The sequence below is a fragment of the Dermacentor variabilis genome, chromosome 2 (genome assembly GCF_050947875.1).
Source record: "Dermacentor variabilis isolate Ectoservices chromosome 2, ASM5094787v1, whole genome shotgun sequence".
Lineage (NCBI taxonomy): Eukaryota > Metazoa > Arthropoda > Arachnida > Ixodida > Ixodidae > Dermacentor > Dermacentor variabilis.
In genome coordinates, this window is record NC_134569.1 from 89,339,719 (window position 1) to 89,361,150 (window position 21,432).

The 21,432-nt window shown below is 46.9% G+C and overlaps 1 protein-coding gene across 1 annotated transcript in view; it reads left to right on the top strand.

Moving 5' to 3' along the window:
- The first annotated feature begins 368 nt into the window (after positions 1 to 368).
- The window catches only part of LOC142572258 (uncharacterized), a 34,686-nt gene continuing 13,622 nt past the window's right edge, over positions 369 to 21,432 (top strand). Inside the window, exon 1 of the mRNA XM_075681231.1 lies at positions 369 to 592. Within this exon, the coding sequence (XP_075537346.1) occupies positions 509 to 592 (84 nt within the window). The 5' untranslated portion in view covers positions 369 to 508. The remainder of the gene's footprint in view (positions 593 to 21,432) is intronic.

Below are 21,432 nucleotides of genomic sequence, written 5' to 3' on the forward strand. Positions count from 1 at the left end.
TTTTTTGCAAGCCTGCTGCTTCTTTCCAAAATTAGCAACATTCTCCTCCTCACCACGCGAGAAAACCGCGATGCTGCAACGTGCACACGTCGCGCAGGTATATCCTGTACAGGACGTGTATGGGGTGCCAGAAAGTCATCACTGAGAGCCATTTCTACTGCCTCTCGGTTCCAGCCGGCTATTATTTTGCTCAATCCCGGTGTACCGCTCAGCTTGGCTTTCAGATCACGACCGGCAACAACGGACGCGAGACATGCCGAACCACCAGGCGTTGCCATGGTGATGCACCAAACAGGAAGTGGAGCGAGTAATCGCGGTATAGGGGACGGTAGCCTGACCCGCCTCTTCTCAGAGCGTGCCGGCGCCCCTCTATGTCCCGGCACTGCCGGAGAACGGTCGAAACCATCACCGCACGACGTCACAAAACACTGTGCGCACGGCTAGAGTCGAGATCGCTTGATACGCCTGCTAGTAACTCTGCGTCGTGCCGTCTGGTTCGGTCGTCGTCATGACCAGTCAGTTGCGCAGGATGAGCTATTGCAGGACCTCCGAGGAGGTGATGAACTCGGCAAAGAGTTGGATGCAGAAAGAAGTAAGTGCGACGGTGCGCTACACACCGTCTTATGGCGAATTCGGCAAATCGCACCGGTGCGCAACTGGGCGCCCCGACGCGCCGTTTCATCAAATCATGGTCGCGCCGCAGGGCGCTCCGGTGTGCAGCGGCGCGATTTGCCGAATTCGCCATTATTTTCAGTGCTCGCGTCGTTATCTGATGTGCAACTCTTCGATGGGCGTATTCTTTTTTTCGTTTGGAGCTACTTGAAAAAAAAAATCATCTTTTACAAGTGGGTAAATTTTCCTACGTTGAAAAAAAAGTTTAGAGTAAGTGACACGTCACCGCTCAGTAATTAGTTGTCGAGGAAAAATGTGACATTTGTGAGACACTTTTTGCCATTGACGCTCGACAAAGGTGTTTGGCAATTTACTGCCGCTGGTGGGTACTCACGGCTAAAATGCTCCGAACGATCGAGCGGCCACTAAAGTCCAGTGAGGCGCAGAACGCCGAGCTGTAAGTACGGCTATGTATAACGAAGATTTATAAACTTGGCAGCTCGTCTTCTGTCTGCTTGTAGCAGGTCGCAACAGAAAGCAATCTTCTTAAAAATACAGACTTCGCAAACTTTCCTGTCAGCGAAGTTTAAGTTTCGAGGGAACCGTACGGGTTTTCATCACAGCGTGAATTACAATTTTTTTTTTCTCGAAAGTTTCTTCGCGTCGCGTTGCAGAACTCGTTTAAATTAAGTTGTTTACATAGTACGCATACATACACTGGCGTTACATGCACTTTTCAGTGCGCACCGAAGGAGTTTGAGGATTTACATTTATGCCACATCGCTATATGACAAGCATAGTTCCTTATATATGAGTTGGCGCGGTATTGGGACTTGGAACTAACTTTGATCATTTGCTTCTATGTTGAGACGATGCTAATCTCAACAAGCGGCCGTGATTCCACCCCGAGCTTTACGCGCTGAGCCACGTGCTCCCTATAGGTTGCAGAAAATAGCACGTCTTCCTCTCCACGATCACTCTCATTCTTTCACGACCGGGCACTTTCATTTCTCGCGTTCTTTTTAGTCGATAGATGGTACCAGGGATATCCTCGTCAGTAATCCGTGGTACCATCGACACAGTCCGCATAGTTTGAAAAATACCTAGGCAACAACAAAGACATGAGCGTCTTTGCTCGCTTCTCGCTTGTCCTCTACATGACGTCATGGGTCAGAGCACGCGTACCCAGCTAAAGGCATGGCTAGAATGGGTCAGCGTTGTCTATCGATGGCCGGGCGAAAGCAGTGCGTAAGAGATACATATGCCTTAGGTGAAGGCCGTGGGCGAATTGTGGGCATTGTAAGCGTTTAGGAAAAGGCGACTGCGGGGTCCTCTGAGAAATGCCAGCATGCAGCTGTCGTCATTTCTGCCACCAGACCGCAAAATACGCTAAACAGAGCAACGCCTCAAAATTATAGCGCTAGCGTCGGTATTCCCTTTTCGACGTGTTACTTAAATTGCACGCGAAATCGACCGTATTAAGAATGGCGTATCGAATACCGTGATGCACCGTCAAAAACGAATTAAACCAGATTAGGGATAATGTGATAACAGCAAACGTAAATGCAAGGTTGGGCTTGACATAGTGGTGGTGTATTACACCGAGCGATTAAAGCCGATTAGAAATTCGACTATAAAACTATAATTACAGCTTTATGTTAAGCCTCAAGAAGCAGCTTCATTTTTCGTATTCGGGCTTGAATTTGAACACGACAGTATACCTCACGGTGCGAAACGCTTCCGACAGGGCATTGATCTTACGCCGGTTTCAAGAGCGGCAAGCTAAATACTAAAGGTACATTCGTAAATGTAGATGTAACTCGGACCGACCTCTCTGCCTTGCTGTAATAAATTCATCCCTCTCCCACTCACAAATAAATTTTAAAAAACGCACTGCGAGCCTGCCGCTGCAAATGCGCCGAAAATTACCATCCACGCAATTAAGCAAATCGTCGCTTACCTTCGAGCAGGGCAGCGGGTATAACGTTGCTCGCCGAGTGTCGACCTCTCGAATTGAGCAGAGCAGCTTGAGTTAAAGTGCTAATTTTATTACACAACGCAGCGTGATGCAAGTTGGGCGGTCACAAGGGAAAGGCGCAACCCACTACGGATGACATACGTATAGGTCATGAATTCAGCGGCATGTAAGGGGACACGAATGGAAAGTGAATTTAGAAAAGAAAAAAAATTACGTTATTAGTTTAAATGTTGTAATTTGATGTTTAAGAGATAAATGAAAGATAAATAGGCTACGGTACCAAAGGTATACCTTAATATCTCTATAGAAATAGCAAAAAAAAAATCTTCCTCTTCTTCACAAGTAAGGCAGATACCCGGAGTTAAGGGGGAGGGCAGGAAGCAGGAATTATTAAGCGACATTCTTTTTAACCACGACAAAATAGAAAAAGAAAGAAAGACAAGAAAAAGAGAAAGGGGAACGAACCACTGCGGCCGCTTAACCGCGGTTAAGTGCAAATCATTTACAAAGCTCACGTAATGGCACCCTAGCTCAGTCAGTCTCAGACTGTGCAGTGACAGTTCACTGTTCGGTTAAGTCTCAGAGTGTTACGTTTGCTCAGTCACTGTTGGCAAGACAGCGTCGGAAAGGACACGGACAACGTCGATTATATCTGCAAATTCTGGCGGCTAGCCGCATTTTTTCAGGGGTGAGGTGCTGCGTAGAATGTGCGACACCGAGTAAGATTTGCCTGCAACGACTCCCCCAAACCGGGAATTCCTCGCTTAGAAGGCCGCGAAGACGGTATTAGAGCTTGAACTCCGATAGAATCAGTGAAGCTGAGAATAAAGCACTGCGAGTCACAACAAATGTTCTGTGCCGTTGCCGCATAGCCGTGACGGCTCCTGTATAGGCCCGTTCTATTCCTTCTGAGCCCCGGTGACACAGCTTTCAGACCTCAGCTGTGTTTAACGAGTTGTGATGGAGCCAGAATACAAAATACTCGTGCTTTTAAATCACGTTACACGTTCATGATCATCATCAGCAACAGTAGTAGTAGTAGTAGCAGCAGCAGCAGCCTGTTTTATGTCCACTGCAGGACGAAGGCCTCTTCCCTGCGACCTCCAATAACCCCTGTCATGCGCCAACCGATTCCAACTAGCGCCCGCGAATTTCCTAATTTCATCGCCGATTGTCCATGTCGTCCTCGATTGCGTTTTCCTTCTCTTGGTACCCATTCTGTAACCCTAATGGTCCAACGGTTATCTAACCGGCGCATTACATGACCTGCCCAGCTCCATTTTTTTTTCTCTTGATGTCAATTAGAATATTGTCTATATCCGTTTGCTCTCTTATTAAAACCGCTTTCTGTCTCTTAACGCTATGCCTAGCCATCTTCGTTCCATCGCTCTTTGCGCGGTCCTTAACTTGTTCTCAAGCTCCTTTTTAGTCTCCAAGCCTCTGCCCATATGTCAGCACTGGTAAAATGCACTGATTGTAGACCTTCCTTTTCAATGATAACGGTAAGCTTCTAGTCAGGAACTGATAATGTCTACCGTATGCGATAGAACCCATTTTTATTCTTCTATGAATTACCTTCTCATGATCAGGGTTCCCTGTGATTAATGGACCTAGGTAAACGTACTGCTTCACAGACTCTATATATAGAGGCTGACTGGCGATCCTGAACTGTTTTTCCTTTGCCCGGCTATTCATCATTATCTTTGTCTTCTGCATATTAATCTTCAACGCCCCTCTTACACTCTCTCTGTCCTCAATCTCTCTCCTCTCTCTCTCCTCAATCATTTGTTGTTACTCGTCTACATTGTTGCTGAATGGAACAATGTCATCGGCAAATCCAAGGTTGCTGTGATATTCGCCGTCAATCCTTACTCCTGAGCCTTTCCAGTTTAATAGCTTGAATGCTTCTTCCAAGCACGCAGTGAATAGCATTGGAGAAATTGTCTCACTGTCTGACCGCTTTCTTTATGGGTACCTTCCTGCTTTTCTTGTGAGAATTAAGGTAGCTGTGGAACCTCTGTAGATATTTTCCAAGGTATTTATGTAAGCGCTCTGTACTCCTTGGTTACGTAATGCCTCTGTGACTGCTGGTATCTCTACTGAATAAAATGCCTTTTCTTAATCTATGAAAGCCATATGGAGATGCTTATTGTACTCAGCGGATTTCTCGATAACCTTATTAATGACAGGGATGCGATCCATTGTAGAGTATCCCTTCCTGAAGCCGGCCTGTTCCCTTGGTTCTCCTTGGTCCAGTGTTACCCTTAATCTATTGGAGATTATTTTGGTAAATATTTTATATAATACTGGGAGTAAGCTAATGGGCCTATAATTTTTCAATTCTTTAACGTCTCCCTTTTTGTGGATTAGTATAATGTTTGCATTTTTCCAGTTTTCTGGGACCCTTGCAGTCGATATACACTTCGTACTTTTTAAAGAGCCGCCAGTTTTCCAAGCATTATGTCTCCTCCGTCTTTGCTTAAATCGACTGTCATTCCATCTTCTCCTGCCCCTCTTCCTCGTTTCATGTCTTGCAAGGCCCTTCTGACCTCATCGCTAGTTGCAGGAGGAGTTTCTGTATTCTGTTCATTACTGTTTCTAATGGAGATGTCCTGACTCCACTAGGTATTGCACAGGTCAGTATAGAATTCTTCCACTGCTTCTACTATACCTTCGAGGTTGCTGATGATATTACCCTGCTTATATTTCAGTGCATACATCTTGGTTTGTCCTATGCCAAGTTTTCTTCTCACTAATTTCAGGCTGCGTCCATTTTTTACGGCTTCTTCAGTCTTTCTCCCGTTATAATTTCGAATATCGCTTATTTTCGCTTTGTCGGTCAGTTTTGACAGTGCCGCGAATTCTATCTTATCTCTTGAGTTGGACACCTTCATACTTCGTCTTTTCTTTATTAGGTCCTTTGTTACTTGGGAGAGCTTTCCTACTGGCTGCCTGGGTGCCTTGCCTCCCACTTCAATTGCTGCCTCTGAAGCCAGCCTCGTTACGGTTTCATTCATTACCTCTGTGTCATCATTATCGTCTCGCTGTTCTAAGGCTGCATATTTGTTTGCAAGTACCAGTCTAAATTAGTCTGCTTTTACCCTTACTGCCTCTAAGCTGACCTGTCTTTTTTTTTACCAATATTACTTTTTCTCTGTTCAAATTGAAGTGAATCCTAGCCCTCATTAACCTATGATAAGTGCACTTTACCCTACCTATCACTTCTACATCCTACACTATGCTGGGATCGGCAGAAAGTATGAAATCAATTTCATTTCTTGTTTCACCATTAGGGCATTTCCAGGTCCACTTTCTGTTGCTGCGCTTCTTGATAAAGGTGTTCATTATTCAAAGTTTATTCCTTTCTGCAAATTCTACCAGCATCTCTCCTCTAGCGTTCCTAGAATTGACGCCGTAGTTGCCAATTTCTTGTTCACCAGCCTGCTTTCCCCCTTTTTGCATTGAAGTCGCCCATTACTACGGTATACTGTCAACATATCTTCATAAAACTGATCTTCTTCCCCATCCTCGTGAATGGATGTTGGAGCGTAGGCTTGTACTACCTTTAATCTATACCTCTTATTAAGTTTGATTACGACTACAGATACCCTCTCATTAATGCTGCAGAATTCGTCAATGTTGCCCACTATGTCCTTATGGATTAGGAATCCTACCCCGTATTGCTTCTTACCTGGGTGACCTCTATAGCAGAGGACATGTCCGTTATTCAGCAATGTATAAGCCTCAACAGCTTTTCTAATCTCACCAAGGCCGATGATATCCCAAACAATGTCTGATACTTCCTAAGAGTCCCGCTAAGCTAGCCTCACTCGAGCGAGTTCGGGTCAGTTTCTATTGGCGGCCTCTCCGGACCCAGAGATTCTTAGCACCCTCTGCTGCGTTACAGGTCTGACCGCCGCCTTGGTCAGGTGTTTCGCAGCTGCTGGGGATTGAGGGCCATTGGGCAATTGAGTGAGTGATTTAGAGAGGGAGTGGCCGAATACTGCACCAGGGAGGCCAATTCCTGTTCTGGTGAGGGAGTGTCTTGTTGAAGCTTAGTGGGCCTTGCTAATTTGGTTGTACCTGGATTAGCATAGCCCCACTCGCTCTCGGCATCTTTTGCTGGTGACAGGCGTCACTCCAAGCCTGCAGATGTTATGCATGTTAAGGAGCGCCAGTTGGCTGAAATTAACCAGGAGCCCATCGGTATAAGCTAGGCGCCCCCATTTGGACAGAAAAATCTCGATTACAAATTAATATATTTAAACAAGTTAGAGAAGACATATTGATGAATCGCAGCGCCGATCATACACAAGAATTAACAGCAGAAACGAGACGACAGACGAGCTCGTCCGTCGTCTCGTTTCTTTTGTTAATTATTGTGTATGATCGGCGCTGCGATTCATCAATATGTTGTACCATAACAAGTCGAAACAGCCACATTACTGGAGACAGATATTCATATTTCGCTCACATTTATTATACTATCGCCTGCTTTCATTTCTTTTTTTTTATCTTAAAGTATGACATCAAAACGAGCACATTGTCAAAGACGGGTACACACGAAGAAAGACACATGCGACTCTGACTTCCAACAAGGTCAGCATCGCGTGTCTTTCTTTCTGTGTCTCTGCATCTTCCGCCTCGTGCTCGTTTTGCCACGAGTTGCCAAATTACACAAGCCCTGTCAGTTTTAAAGCCACATTCGTTAACCGCGATTCTGCTTGCCTTACTGCTCAATTAAGCGTTCGAGATTCTGGCTTTTACTAGTATTCGTTCATCACTTTCACGTTTAGTACTACTTGCATTGCTGGTTCTTATAGTGCCACTTGATTCTTGGAATTTACCCCTTTGTAGTCAGAGCCATGAGGCCCGCTTGATATATCGCTGAACTGATATGTATGTCTTCGCAGGACCAAGTGCGGTCATGCAAAAAGTCGCACTAATCATTTGGGACGGAAATCAATAGTATCATATCACTCAGCTGGCTTTAGGGTATATTTCCGTCGTAGACTTCAACCCCGAAGCTGCCTTTGCTGAGAACATGGCGAACAGCCCAGATAACTGGGCAAATGATATGACCACGACAGACGCGCTGTGTCGGCGAATATCTGTGCTTTGCAAGGGCGTACTAGCTTCGGTCTTGTTGATGAGACATGTTAGCTAGTATTAAGCGCAAAGTTCTTGAGACGGGTATCCGTCCCTAAGAATTTAGCGCTATAGAATCTGCACTGTTCGGGTCACGTGACACGTCGACTGCGCTGTTCGCTTTACGTTGAGTGTAAATCAGCTAGCACTGAAGTGCTATTCTGGACACAGTCACAAATCCAGGCTCCAGCAGCGACTTTCTCTGGACAACAGAAGCCGACCTTGAAGGCCATGCTTTTGCTACACGCATGCGCCGCAAGCGATTAAAGAGCCGGAAATAGGTCATACACACCATGTTTTGGAGTCCACCAATTGTCGAATTTGCCATATCTCGTCAGCTATACGGTTGGCCCACAGAGCCGCTATGTCCTTTCTGATTGGCGCAGAACGTCGCCATTGCACAATTAATTTGACACTATTGCGGAATTTGTTTGTGTCCAGAAAAGAATCCCTGTTTGAAACACTCGTGCCTTTACTGAGGCCATTGCACGATTACACGTCAAGATATCTGACAATCAGGCCTGCTTCATTTCGTAAAAAAAAGGCGGTATAAGCCCTTGAGTGCCTGAGTGGAGGCGTGACGTCGCAGACGAACGATAAGACAATGCCGGCCTATTGTGCCGACTCCAATGGTATACCGGAACTGACATCTCCTTTATCACCTTCGCAGCTGAAGGATAGACGGAATAGACAAAGAAATCGCGAGGTTGCAGTGATTTGAAGAGATTGGACGCAGCAACGCGCTCGCATTCTCTCCGCGACGCATGTCATACCCAGTACGGTCTCCCTCTATACACCTCCTTTCCTTTTCAGCCAAACTGATAATCGCGTTTCGCGTCTGAAAGAACGACAAGCACGAGAAAGTGTGCACGAAAAACAACCCACGCCGATTGTAAGGTAACAATTTTCAATTCAATTTCAATATAATTGCTTTAAAACGGATAAATACAAAAACGGGTGACAAAAGCATCTGGGCCATTAGCACTTTTCAAGTTCAATGTTGGTAATTGGTAGTGCAATAAGACGGATTCGCTCTACTTTCTTTTGTGTCACACTATTTTGTAATATGCTGAAGCTCACTTTCGACTGTCATATATCTTAGTGCGTGCATGATTTCATCAGTGTGTATTTCTTACCTGTTCATCTGTTTACTTGTTGCTCATCACAGACTGCATCGCGGCCTCGTTTGTGTGTTTGTGAAAGCATGAAGGTATGTGTACGAATTCTGTGTGGTGCGACTTGCTTTCGCCTTTTCTGCTTGTGCGTGTGTGTGTGTGTGTGTGTGTGTGTGTGTGTGTGTGTGTGTGTGTGTGTGTGTGTGTGTGTGTGCGTGGAATAGTAGCCGTTGCGATTATAGGGTGACTACTTCTCTTTCCTTTATTTTCATTTAAATAAAAAAAAGAGCAGTTAGAAAGATTTGGGATGATCAGGAGGGTTGCAAGAAGTTATCGCTGCACGGAATACGGAGAGCCTAAAACTATGAACGCGTATACATGAGAACTAAACGGGTCAGATTGTTATGTAACCTAGCTGGCGCACAGGAAACATTGCACAACGTCCACGTGCAGTGGCGTAGCCAGAAATTTCGCTTGGAGGGGGGGGGGGGGGTGGAGGGGGGCTCACGTTCCTCACAGAATTTGTCGAGGGATCAAATACGTGAATAACTGCATTGCCATTGCCAAAGATGCTGCAAACGAGTTCTTGGACGATACGCACTGTCAAGACTAGCAAAATATGTATATTTTTATAAAAGAATCTATTCTTGTGTCCCAAGGATTGTGTCAGAAATAACTTATATCAATGCTTCCATGCTTTCTGTCTATTTAATAATACAGAAAATATCACACGAACTTTAGAACTACATCTGTACAAAACCAGCAAAGCAGTTAATGCCGCTGACATGATAATTGTAAAGGCCGTGAAATGAACAAAATGAGGACAAATGTTTTAATGAAAATTTGTCATTCAAGAACCTTGTTTACATTTTTGTAGATATGCAACTGCCAGGGAAAATTCTCTGTGACGCTGTCCTTCGTTCCAATGCACTGCGCAGGAGCAGTTGTCAGCGGTCGTGTATTGTAATTGCACCGAAATCGTAGTCGCAACAGAGATCACATATAAAAAGCAGCAGTTCTGCAAACTATACGTTGGAAATTCTAAGTACAATGACATGCACAAATGTGAAGATAAAGCTTGATAAAAACCAAAACGTTCTCTCTGGAAGCAAAGTTCGCTGTATGTATCCACAAAACCTCGCAACAAGATATTTAAATATACGTATAAGTATCCAATAAATCTACCTATCTAAGCAATAGTAACTGTATACAAGGTGCTTCAGCTAACTTTAGCCAGAGTTTAAAATATGCCGATGCACTCTAAGACGACGCGACCAAGTGCATGTTGCTCACTTTTGTACGTAGTGTGTCACGCTATATTTTGTATTTTTGCTTAATTAGGTTTTTAGTCAAAATTATTAAACCAACTTCTGAAGTAACGAAGCTAGAAAAAAAATCCATTACGAAAATGGCAGGACGGTTCGCAAAACGACCGAATAAACAGTTTCTGTCTTTGTATACATAAAAATAAGTATTAGTGTATTTCAGCTTACTGATGATGCCCGCGGAAATAGAAAACACCAAGTGGCATGCCCGTTGCGCGTCGTGATTGCACTGCTCCCCTACGTTCCGCGCACAAACAGCCATAGGCGCGCTGCCGCTTGAAAGACGACAGGGCAGGGCCCCCGATCACGTGCCCCCGATGCATCGCGCGCGACGGAAGGCGGCGCGCTTACTTCCCACTTTTCTCCTTTGCGCGCATAAGACTGACCCACCACCGTCGGCTCCCCCCTCCCCCCTCTACGCTTTCACTCGCACATACAGCATGCGGCGCGCGCTGACGATGTTATGGCACTTAGAGTTCATACGGAAGATGACGGCGACGACAGAAATGCGCCTTGAGTGCCCATATAATTGCTATCGCAATAATATAGTAAGAGTATCCGGCAAGTGAAGAGTGCCGTGGCCCATTACTTTTCGCAAAAGTAGTAACAAAATCGAACTTTAAGCATGCGACAATTCACTGAGCCGCAACAATGTCTATTTGTGTGTGTGTGTGTGGGGGGGGGGGGGAACCGACATGAAGAAACGCGAAGGAAAGCATGTTGGCTACAATCGAATGCCTACTCAGGGCACCTAATGTAGCTACCTAAGGAAATCGAAGAAAACGTGAGACGCTTGGTCCACAAAGAACCATATGCATGCTGCTCTTTATCCTACACTGGCGAGATAAAATACTTTCCGTAGACGTATGCTAGCCAGAAAACGTCAAAAACTTTCTGAGGCCAAAATTCACTCGGCCAGACAAAAACGAACGCGCACCGCAGTGCGCCGCGTGGTTGTCAGGGCAACACGTGAAAAACGCATGACCTCTGGCTGGCTCTGGAAGCCCGCGGGTAGCGAGAACAAGAAAATTGAAGAGGCTCAATGTGGGGGTCTTCGCGAATAAAAATAAAAGTAGAAAAAATAAATAAGACCGAAAATAAGAACCTTTGCTGGCTTTAGTGCCTTGGCATGGATGCTTTGGCGCGCAGGTGAAAAAAAATGTTGATATTCTTTTCTTTGACATGACGGCACAAATGAACTATCACGACGCTTAGTCTCATCGGACCTCGCTGCGTGCTCTGTCAACTTGTCTGATAGTGCGTTGATTTGGCTTGTTTCGTTGTATGGTCCAATGTACGAATTTAGAAAAGTCAATGCAGCTTTGGCGTCAAATGTTTATAAGAACATTAGACCCACAAAGATACGGAATTGAAAATGCAAAGCACGACTTTGGAAATGTCAATGCACCTTTCGCATCTAAACTTTGTGATCTTTATGCCCATAAAGTTTCGGAATTGAAATCCATGCACTCCGTACATTCCGCGGCCTCTGCGAGATGCCGCGACGAGCCCGCTCGCCATCAAAGCTCCCTTGAAACCTTGTGCTCGGATGGGGTTCTTTGCGTCATGTGACTCAAAGTGCATGGGCGTTGCCACGAAATTCAGCCTGCGTTCACAATCTTCTCGCCGAAATGTCTTTTCGAGCGTAAAAAATACATTCTAGAGAAAATCCAGAATGATTTCCGGCGCCGGGGGTTGTTTTGGTCGGGCTGAAGCCCCATAAGCCTCCCCCCCCTCCCCCCCGCCGGCTACGCCCCTGTCCACGTGGGCTTATTAAGATAGAGGCACAGGGAAATGACAAGGCAGAGCTCATTAATACGCCATGCAATAGGGTGACATTAATCGTTTTAAATACTATCACTATGGGCAGACTAACAAGCATTTTTTGGGAACCCACCTCGGTTCCAAAAAGAGCAGGGTGCCATGCCCACCACGTCGAGGCAAGGCGAAGTGACGGACGGTCGCTACACATTATTGAGCTTTTGAAACGCTACACAGGTATAATTAAATTCCGGTGCGCACCGATTTCCGATTTGAGCACTGAAAATCGCTTCATCAATTCGAAAATATATGACTAAGTACGTTAACCAGTGAGGAGCGCACTAATTAAGTGACAGCGGAGGAGGAGAGATCACGTACGTGAGCAGCACGTTTCGCGGAATGTCCAGAGTGCTCGGTGCGTAAAGATGGCATCATCTTTGGCGGCAAAGTGCGCCAGCTTCGCTGGTCTGTGATCAGTGATACCGCTAAGTCGCAGGTGTTTGGCAATATCTTTGTGGTCGGGGTGAAATCTTACTTCCAACGTGTACACACTCTCGTTATATTCGATGGCGGCAAAAGTCATTATTATACTCTTTGTTTTTTTATGCGTAAGCATTTCTGTGGTCACCCAAGGAGAAAAACTGTCCGTCCGTCCTTCCTTCGCGTAACACGATCGCTTTCAAGATAGAGCCAGCCGTCTGTGGAAGAAGACAACGACGATCGCGCGAGCAGTGGCACGAGCGTGTCTCTGTGACCACGTGACGTGTGAGTGAGTGAGTGAGTGAGTGAGTGAGTGAGTGAGTGAGTGAAGAAACTTTATTGCAGGTCCGGCGAGGACGCGAACTCGTCGCGCACCCGGCTAGTCCCACGTCGGGACCGGCAGGTCTAGCCCACCCAGCTCGGTCGCGGGCACGCCGGACAGTCAGGATTTGCTTTTCTAGAGCGGGGCTACGCAGAAGCGAGTCTCACTCCTCCTCGGTGAACTTGGGGTATGTCGAACCGCACTCCCAGAGCATGTGCGCTAGAGTGGAGGTCTGCCCGCAGGACGGGCAGGCATCGTCGCGATTCACGTCGGGGTAAGCCTCGTGGAGAACGGACAGACACGGATATGTGCTGGTCTGTAGAAGTCTAAGCAAAACGGCTTGCGCCCTATTCAACTTGGGGTGAGGTGGTGGAAAGACCCTTCTAGACATGTAAAAGAATTTAATAACCTCGTTGTGAATAGCGGGAGGGTCTCTGTGGCCGTAGGGAGGAAGCGAGTCGGCGCTCCTTACAGAGGAAGCGCGGTCGGTGAGGTCACGCGCAGCCTCGTGAGCAGACTCATTGAGGTTCGGGGGAGTACCCTCGACCGACCCTACGTGAGCGGGAAACCAGTGGATTGAATGATGCGTGAGAGCATAGGGACTCGAGCTGCTATGAAGACGAGCAGCTTGCTTGGCGATGCAACCCTTTTGAAAAGCCCTAACTGCAGTTTTCGAATCGCTATAGATCTCGGACCCACGACCGTATAGCAGGGCGAGGGCGATCGCGGCTTGCGCGGCGACTCCGGGGTCTGAAGTGCGAATGGAAACGCTATTGGAAATCTTGCCGCTGGAGTCGACCACAACGACGGCAAAGGTCATCCCATCGCTGTACTCCGCGGCGTCGACGAAGCTTGCTCTAATGTCTCGTTGATTGATCTGTTTGAGGATGGCTGCTGCTCTGGCCTTGCGTCTGCCCTCGTTGTGGACGGGATGGACGTTTCGTGGCACAGGGGCCACTTCGAACTTGTCTCGAATGCACCTAGGGATCGGGGTACTGACCATCGGGAATCCCGCAGGATGGTAACCCAGCTCTTCGAGGATGCGTTTACCTGCCGCTGTGGTGCTCAGGCGAGTGAGTTGCGCGCGTTCGATCGGGCTTCGGCGATGTCCTCGGGGGTGCTATGCCCCCCCCTCCCCCCAGCTTAATGAGATCCTCGGTATGGGTCCCGATGGGTAGCCCGAGAGCCTTCTTGACTACTTTGTGGATGAGAGCGTTGAGCTTGTCTCGCTCCGCTCTGAGCCAGTTGTGCACAGACATAGTGTATGTGAAGTGGCATAGTATGAACGCTCCGCCCTGAGCCAGTTGTTACTCGACTGAACTGGCTCTCGTTGCTATAACCGATCAACTGAAACTCGCTATCGATGAAGGGAATTATGCAGCTTCAGTGTTTGTAGATTTAAGCAAAGCGTTTGAGAAAATAAATCACCGCATCTTATTTCGTACCAGTACCCGAATAACGTCGACCCTGGGTATTCGACCGCTGCCATTCAGTGAAGAAGAACGGAAACGCAGGAATGTAGAGTATCAGCGCGAATACAGGTTATGCCGGAAACAAATGAACCAACGTCTCGTGCAGGTCTCACTTAAGGATTCGGTGTTGAAACCGCGCTTCTCCGTTTCACGATTATTTCACGGTCGTTCTCGCATTTATACCAAACACACCAGTGTACGACCACTCAACACTACGTCGATACTACGAAATGCCTGCGCGCATCGTTCAGATAACTCCCCGAGGAAATTCTACGCGTATATTTCTTTCTTTTTTTTTTTACCACATCTCGTAGCATAAACGTATAACCGGTGCGATTAACAGGCACCAATGTATCCTTGTGAGCGTCTACTAAACTAAAAATATTCTGAACTTCAACTTCTTTATTTCAAATTCGTTCCTCTTGCAATGCAAGGGGAAAAATGTTTGGACAGGAACAAAAAGCTACAGCCAAGTAGCGTTACGGTACGAGGCGAAGGAAACGGAGCATTGTAATGATTACGCGCGCTCCTTTTATTTTTATATTTCACAGCTTAAAATTTTAGGGTATTCAATAGCAACAAGTTACCACAATCGACATGCTGAAGAATAAAAAAATAAAAAGAAGGAACGCTTCACCTGCAGGGTAAGAAGAATGCGGCTGTCATTAAGATATAGGGCCGCTTTAGTTTATTTAAGTAACCACAACATTCGAATAGTATAGAGTAGTTTCTATACGTGGATCGTCTGTTATGGGACGCAACGCCTCGTTTATATTCCATCCGAAGCTACTTCAACGTTTCTTTCACTTCGTGAACAAGAAGAAAAATAAGTCGTCGATGCTGCGTTACGCAGATATGTATTAATGAAAGTTTAGTTTGCAGCTTATCATGCCAACTTAAACCGCTGTGAGTGCTTGAAAATACTAACGTTGTGTTCTCCTCTTGGACCATTCATTACTCTTAGAAAGAAAACCAAAAATTTTAAAAAAATGACGTCACAGCTCACCTGAAAGCTCTGCGTCGCCTTGAAGGAACCATTGTCGCGGCCCGCAGCTTATTCCACCCGAAACTGGAGCTACCGCAAGCACACGGAAGCAAGACGACCGTCAAGCCACCACAGGTCTAGCCTACAACAGCGGTCTGTCAAGCAATTGTTACCATCAATGGATGGTCGTCTGCTTCTGGCCGTCTGCTTCAGCTGCCAGAAAAACCAGTTCGCGTGTAGCTCACCCGAGAGCTGTTGCTAAATAGGGAGCCCGTGCTTTGCAGCTGCGATCTAGGAAAAGCGCTGCTGGTATCTCGACGGGACTCCAGTCACCATGCGTCGCCTTGCAAACATAGGCTCTCATGTGGCAGTAGAGAAAAGAAACAACCTCGTTCCCGAGGAATGCCGCAGGAAATGAACTTCCTCGCCCAAACTTACGACGTTCCGCCACGTTATACCGATAAGCCCCTTAGTCATCGCCGTCCGATACGGCGTCGTCGAAGGCCTCGCTCACGATGTATTTATTCACTCGTGGATTCAGCAGCGGCATATCCGCACAAAGGCATTGTAGCCATGACATGATAGCCCCGGAAGACCGTGCCTAATGTCCCGAACAATGCAGTCAAAGCAACTCCGTCAAAATTTATCAATCAGCACTAACCATGAAGCAGTGCGACTCGTTCTTTGGTCCCGCGCCTTGGTGATTGGTCACCCCGCGCCTTGGTGACTGCCTCCTCTCCCATCCCCGTTGGTGGCAAGCAACCAGTACTCATTCCGATCGATTCTATACTTCGGCCATTTTTTTTTTTTCGCGCTGCCCGCTATGAGTCAGAGTCAGTGCCACCAAGCCAATTTACTGTGCAGATTATCAAGTGCATCGCTAGATGCACGTTTCCCGAATGATCTCCTCGCTGCAGGACAAATAGGCAGTCGTCCCCTCCAAAGTACAGGAAATACCGCGGACGAAGAAAGAGAGCTAAATGGAAGGTTAAGATGGCAACCCGGGGGCTTTGGTACTTCCCATAAGATTTTTGAATTGGCACGAAGCGGGCAAGAATATAAACAAAAGTGACTATAAAATTAGATAACCTAGGACATAAACAAGGGACTTACAGAGGATCAAGGAATGTCTATAAATCCTGATTGGCGAAAGTATAACAGCATAAGCCTTGTAGCTCGGATTGCTAAGGTATGCACGAAGTTAACAAATGCAACAATGTAGGGCAATTGTGGCACGATGTGTCTGCGGCACAACAATGTTTCGGCTGCAGTAGCCGGCATCAAACGCCTTTCAACGGCGTGATCAACGTACAAGATTTACAAAGAGCTTGCTCAAAGAAACGGCGCTCGGGCAGTTTGAATGAACAAGCCACGCACGTGACAACCGACTCAGGGTGCTCGAACGGTCTGAGCTCTCTGCTTAGCATCCCGACGATTTACGTATTTGCTGTCCGTGAGTTAGGGAACCCCCGAAGAAAATCAGATACGTTGCACAATGCAGACGCCCCATTCGATTCCGCAGCCAGCGCAGAGGCGCGTGAACATTTCCAGCTCCGTTCTCATTAGCCATTTCTCTGCGTCGTTAAATACGTTTAGTTCTTTGTTCTTCATTACTGACGCGTGCTCTGTTACTTTTATTGTGCTACGAGAACTATAGCTTACGGTAGCGATCACTGTTCCTTCCTCTTATGTGTTTGTCTATTGATGATCAAGTTGATTTTCCATGTGCCAGTAAGAAATCGGATAAAAATTGCATCGGAGGCCTAACACGGGATTTACGACCCGCTTACACTGAAGCTTTCTTTTTTTTTTTTCCCCAAGGATCATAGCCGCTTTTTGAAATCTTCGCAAACGACTCACCGATATATAGCACATTTTTGAGAAAGTAATATATATGGACCGACAAGAAAACGCCCAATTTTTATAAAAATGAGCACCATGAAATCCCCATGAAGTTTTTCTATTCAGTGAAGAACATGGCTACACATAATAACATCAGTGTTTTTCTTCCATACCTAGAATTTCTATCGTATAATAGGTGGTCATGACCAAGGCGGGAAAAAGTGGCCGGCTTGTGGTGTTGTAAAAATAAAACATGTACCGTATACTGCCCTGTACGTTATTTGCGAGTGACAAGACCACATTATTTCTTCTGTTTTGTAACATTACTTTAATGGCGCAACCTGCAGTGTTTGTTTTTCTGTACCCACAGTCGTATTATATTCTTCACCATTGTTTTTCTGTAATCGTGTTCCTTATTTTCTCAGTCGTTCCTATTTTGCTCTATTCCATCATTTCCATCATTTATATGTTTCTGTTCGCTCCTTTTCCGAAGGGCAGCAGGCATTGTGCCCCTTCCGGTGGCCAGCCTGCTTCTGATATAATAATAATAATAATAATAATAATAATAATAATAATAATAATAATAATAATAATAATAATAATAATAATAATAATAATAATAATAATAATAATAATGATGATGGTGATGATGATGATGATGATGATGATGATGATGATGATGCTGTTATACCGATAGGTCAAAGAGACCATTGATCGCTTCGCGTAGGCCCGCAGCGCGCTGAGTAGCGTACCTCAGGACCTTCATTAAAGGGACACTGAAGTGAAAAATGATTTCTTCTGCATCAGTAAATTGCCGTTCTACAACACCAAAAACACCACTCTTACAACGCTAAGACGTTTGGTAAGCCAGAAAAAGCGCAAGAACGAAATACGGGTGGCGACGCCTACTTAAGTTCCCGCACCTGGGGGCTGTGACGTCTTGGATTTTGATGGCATCTTCTAGGACCTGCTAATTATACATAGCGGTACAGATTGACTACATTGTGTTCTAAAGGAACCAAATATTAAACATGGCAAGTTTCGGGAACCTTTGCTCAGTCAACGCGGCCCAAATACGAAAACATACTTTGGAATCCCTGACGTCACACTGACGTACCGGCGTCGGGGTTTCGGCGCGAAATTCAGATACTGATACTTTGGCCTTCGTTTTCTCATCTAATAATCAAATTATTATTTTGAAATGACTGGCTTCAGAGTTCTCAAACAATGCTTTATCAGTCTAAACTGATTTATTGTTTCGCTTTAGTGTCCCTTTAAAGTTTTGCATCCATCCATCCATTCGCGTAGTACAGCGCTGGAGAAAGTTTACGAACACTGTTTAGTAAACTGCGTGAAACAGCGACATCTCTATGCGAGTCGGTAGACACGATGACGGCGCAGTACCGCCAGCGAGACCTTTGTCCGACGCGTCGAACGGCTTGTTGGGCGTACGCGCGGGGCGATCGATGATCGATGACAAGCTTCGTGACGGCTAAGCAGCGGGGCGCCTCTTGTAGCAAGCAGCCGGCCTCGGGAGCTTCGCGTAGCTTTGCGGTCTCGACTCGTGTCAGCAGCACGAACCGGTCGACACTCTCGCCGTCGCACCTGACCTTGCCGATGCGGCGCCCTTCTTCCTACTCGCGTCGCGCACGAGCGGGAAGGAATATTTCCGAATTAGTTGGTGCGGCAGCGAACTGCGGCCATTTAAAAGCTCTGTCAGAGAGCAGATGCCATTTGCACAGATTTATTATATATATATTGCCTTGCGCAGGCCCCTTATGTTCGTAGCCGTGGCCTGTCGCCAACAGCCATTTTTTTTTTTTTACTGCTGAAGCTTTATGCGAGAAAGTTGTGCCTCGGCTGTTGAACGGCTGAATCGGCAAAGCCGCGCTGTGCCGCTTGTGGCTGAAAGCGGCGTTCCCGAAAGCACACTCCTATCGTATGCGAATGGCCGACAGACCAATGTGCGACTCCTGTAGGTGCAACGAAACCATCAAGCACCTATTGTGCGCCTGTCCTCGCTACGACGTATACAACACCTCTCTCTCCGCGGGCAACCTTAAACCGACCGGACTCGAGACCGTTCTCTGAGTCAAAGACACTCAGACCGTGGCCACACCCGTCACTGGCGCAAAAAGCGATTCGTGCGCTACATATATTACACTGCTTGAAGTGCACCGGTTTGAGAGACCGCTTATAGTGTCTCTGTGCATCCCTCCCACGTACGTGCACTCAGTGCTCCCTCTCTTCCTCTTTTCCTATTACTATTACCCTTTCCCTTACCCCCAGTGTAAACTAGCAAACCGGAGGCTAGTCTTGTTGACCTCCTTGCCTTTCCTCTCCTGCCTCTCTCTTCTCGCTTCCAGCAAACTCGCCCACTTCGGCATTTTGCGTCAGATGAACTATACTGCTTGTTGAAAACCGTGCGGCGCCCGGCGAGGCCCATGAAGGTACTTGCACTGGATTTCTGCAGCGACTGAGACACCTGCACCACGCCGCAGGCCGATAGAAACAGGATTCAGAAAAACTCATAAGGCTTACGAGAATGTTATTTGAGCAGTGCCACCTCAAAGTGGATGAACGATTATGATTGAACATTCTTTCTTCGTCGTATACAGGGTGTCCCACACAACTTGAGCCTAGAATTTAATAATTAAAAGCGCGTCGGAAGCGAATTGAACCGAACGCATACCATTCTCAATAGCCTATAGTAACTCAGACAATGTTTCGTTTTCCCCATAACTCACTAATTAATTAAGTTAATTACTCAACTTTTTAATAATTAGCGGAGGACACCAAGTATGATGCGCAGATTTGTAGAGCACCTTCACAAACCACCGATCGAGTTGTGTCCTTTACGATACGTTTCACGTCACGTAGTCCTTTTTTTCCGGGCTGCAAAGAAAGCCCGCGAAATTAAAATTAAATTATGGGGTTTTACGTATCAAAACCACTTCCTGATTATGAGGCACTCCGTAGTGGAGGACTCCGGAAATTTCGACCACCTGCGGTTCTTTAACGTGCACCTAAATCTAAGTACACCGGTGTTTTCGCCCCCAACTAAATGCGGCCGCCATGGCCGGGATTCGATCCCGCGACCTCGTGCTCAGCAGCCCAACACCATAGCCACTGAGCAACCACGCGGCGGGTCCTGCGAAATACGAAAAAAGCCGCGTGACGGAGCGTTTGCGCAGTTGTGCTGCTCTCAAGCGTGCGTTCGGTGAAGAAGGGCAGCGCCATCGTGACTAGCGACGAGGAAGCGGCAGGACATTTTTCATCTCATCAGCAGCGCTCGACCACGGCAAGTGCGTTTCCATTGAGCGGCCGTCGCTCGGCCAGCAGCATGCATTTTCGCCGTCATCCGACGGGAGCCGACCTTGTTCACCGAACGCATGCTTGAGAGCAGCACGATAGCAGTGCGGTAGCAGTGTCATTGCGAATTGGTGCGGCTCTAATGTGTTCCGTCTGTGATTGCTGCGATGTCAGACGACTCAAGGTCAACGGGCTACCACTGTGCTGTATTCTGCTGAAAAATAATGTTGACTTTAGCCTACGCTAAAGAGGATGAAGGCGAAAGTCTGCCCACTCACGAGACATACATTGTCACGAGCAATAGCAGACGATGCTTGGTGCGTACGTGTCTCGCGCCTTGGCGCGGAGAAAACAAGAAAGATCGGCGCCGAGCTCGCGCTCGGGTGGAGGGCTTGCGAAATAAAGAGGAAGGGCTTGGGAGTCCCTTCCTGGTCTCCACTGTGTCTGGTTGCGTCTTACGGCGACCCGGAACACATAGAAACCGACGGCCACTACGGCACGTCACAAACATTACTTGACATTTTCATTCTAATGCGTTGTTATTTCTTATACTTGTTTTCTCCCACCATAGGTAGTGGATTCGAGAGGCTTAGTTAACTGTGCCTTAATGAACTTCGCCCTAATTAACACCAGAGGTCGCGGGTTCGACTCCCATCAAAGGTCGTGGGTTAGACTCTCGACCGACGCGATGACAATTGGATTCCTACTTGGAGATATTGCCGGTACGCCCATATCTCCAAGTGGTTACTACTCCCACCAAAGGTCGTGGGTTAGACTCTCGACCTTCCCGATGACAATCGGAATCCAACTTGGAGATATTGCCGGTTCGCCCATATCTCCAAGTGGGTTCTACCCCCCACAAAGGCCGTCGGTTAGGCTCTCGACCTTCCCGATGACAATCGAAATACAACTTGGCGATATTGCCCGTTCGCCCATATATCCAAGTGGGTTTGACTCCTACCAAAGGGTGTGGGTTCGACTCTCAACCTTCACGATGCCAAATGGAATCCAAGTGGAAGATATCGCCGGTTCGCCCATATATTCAAGTGAGTTCGACTCTCGACCTTCGCGATGCCAATC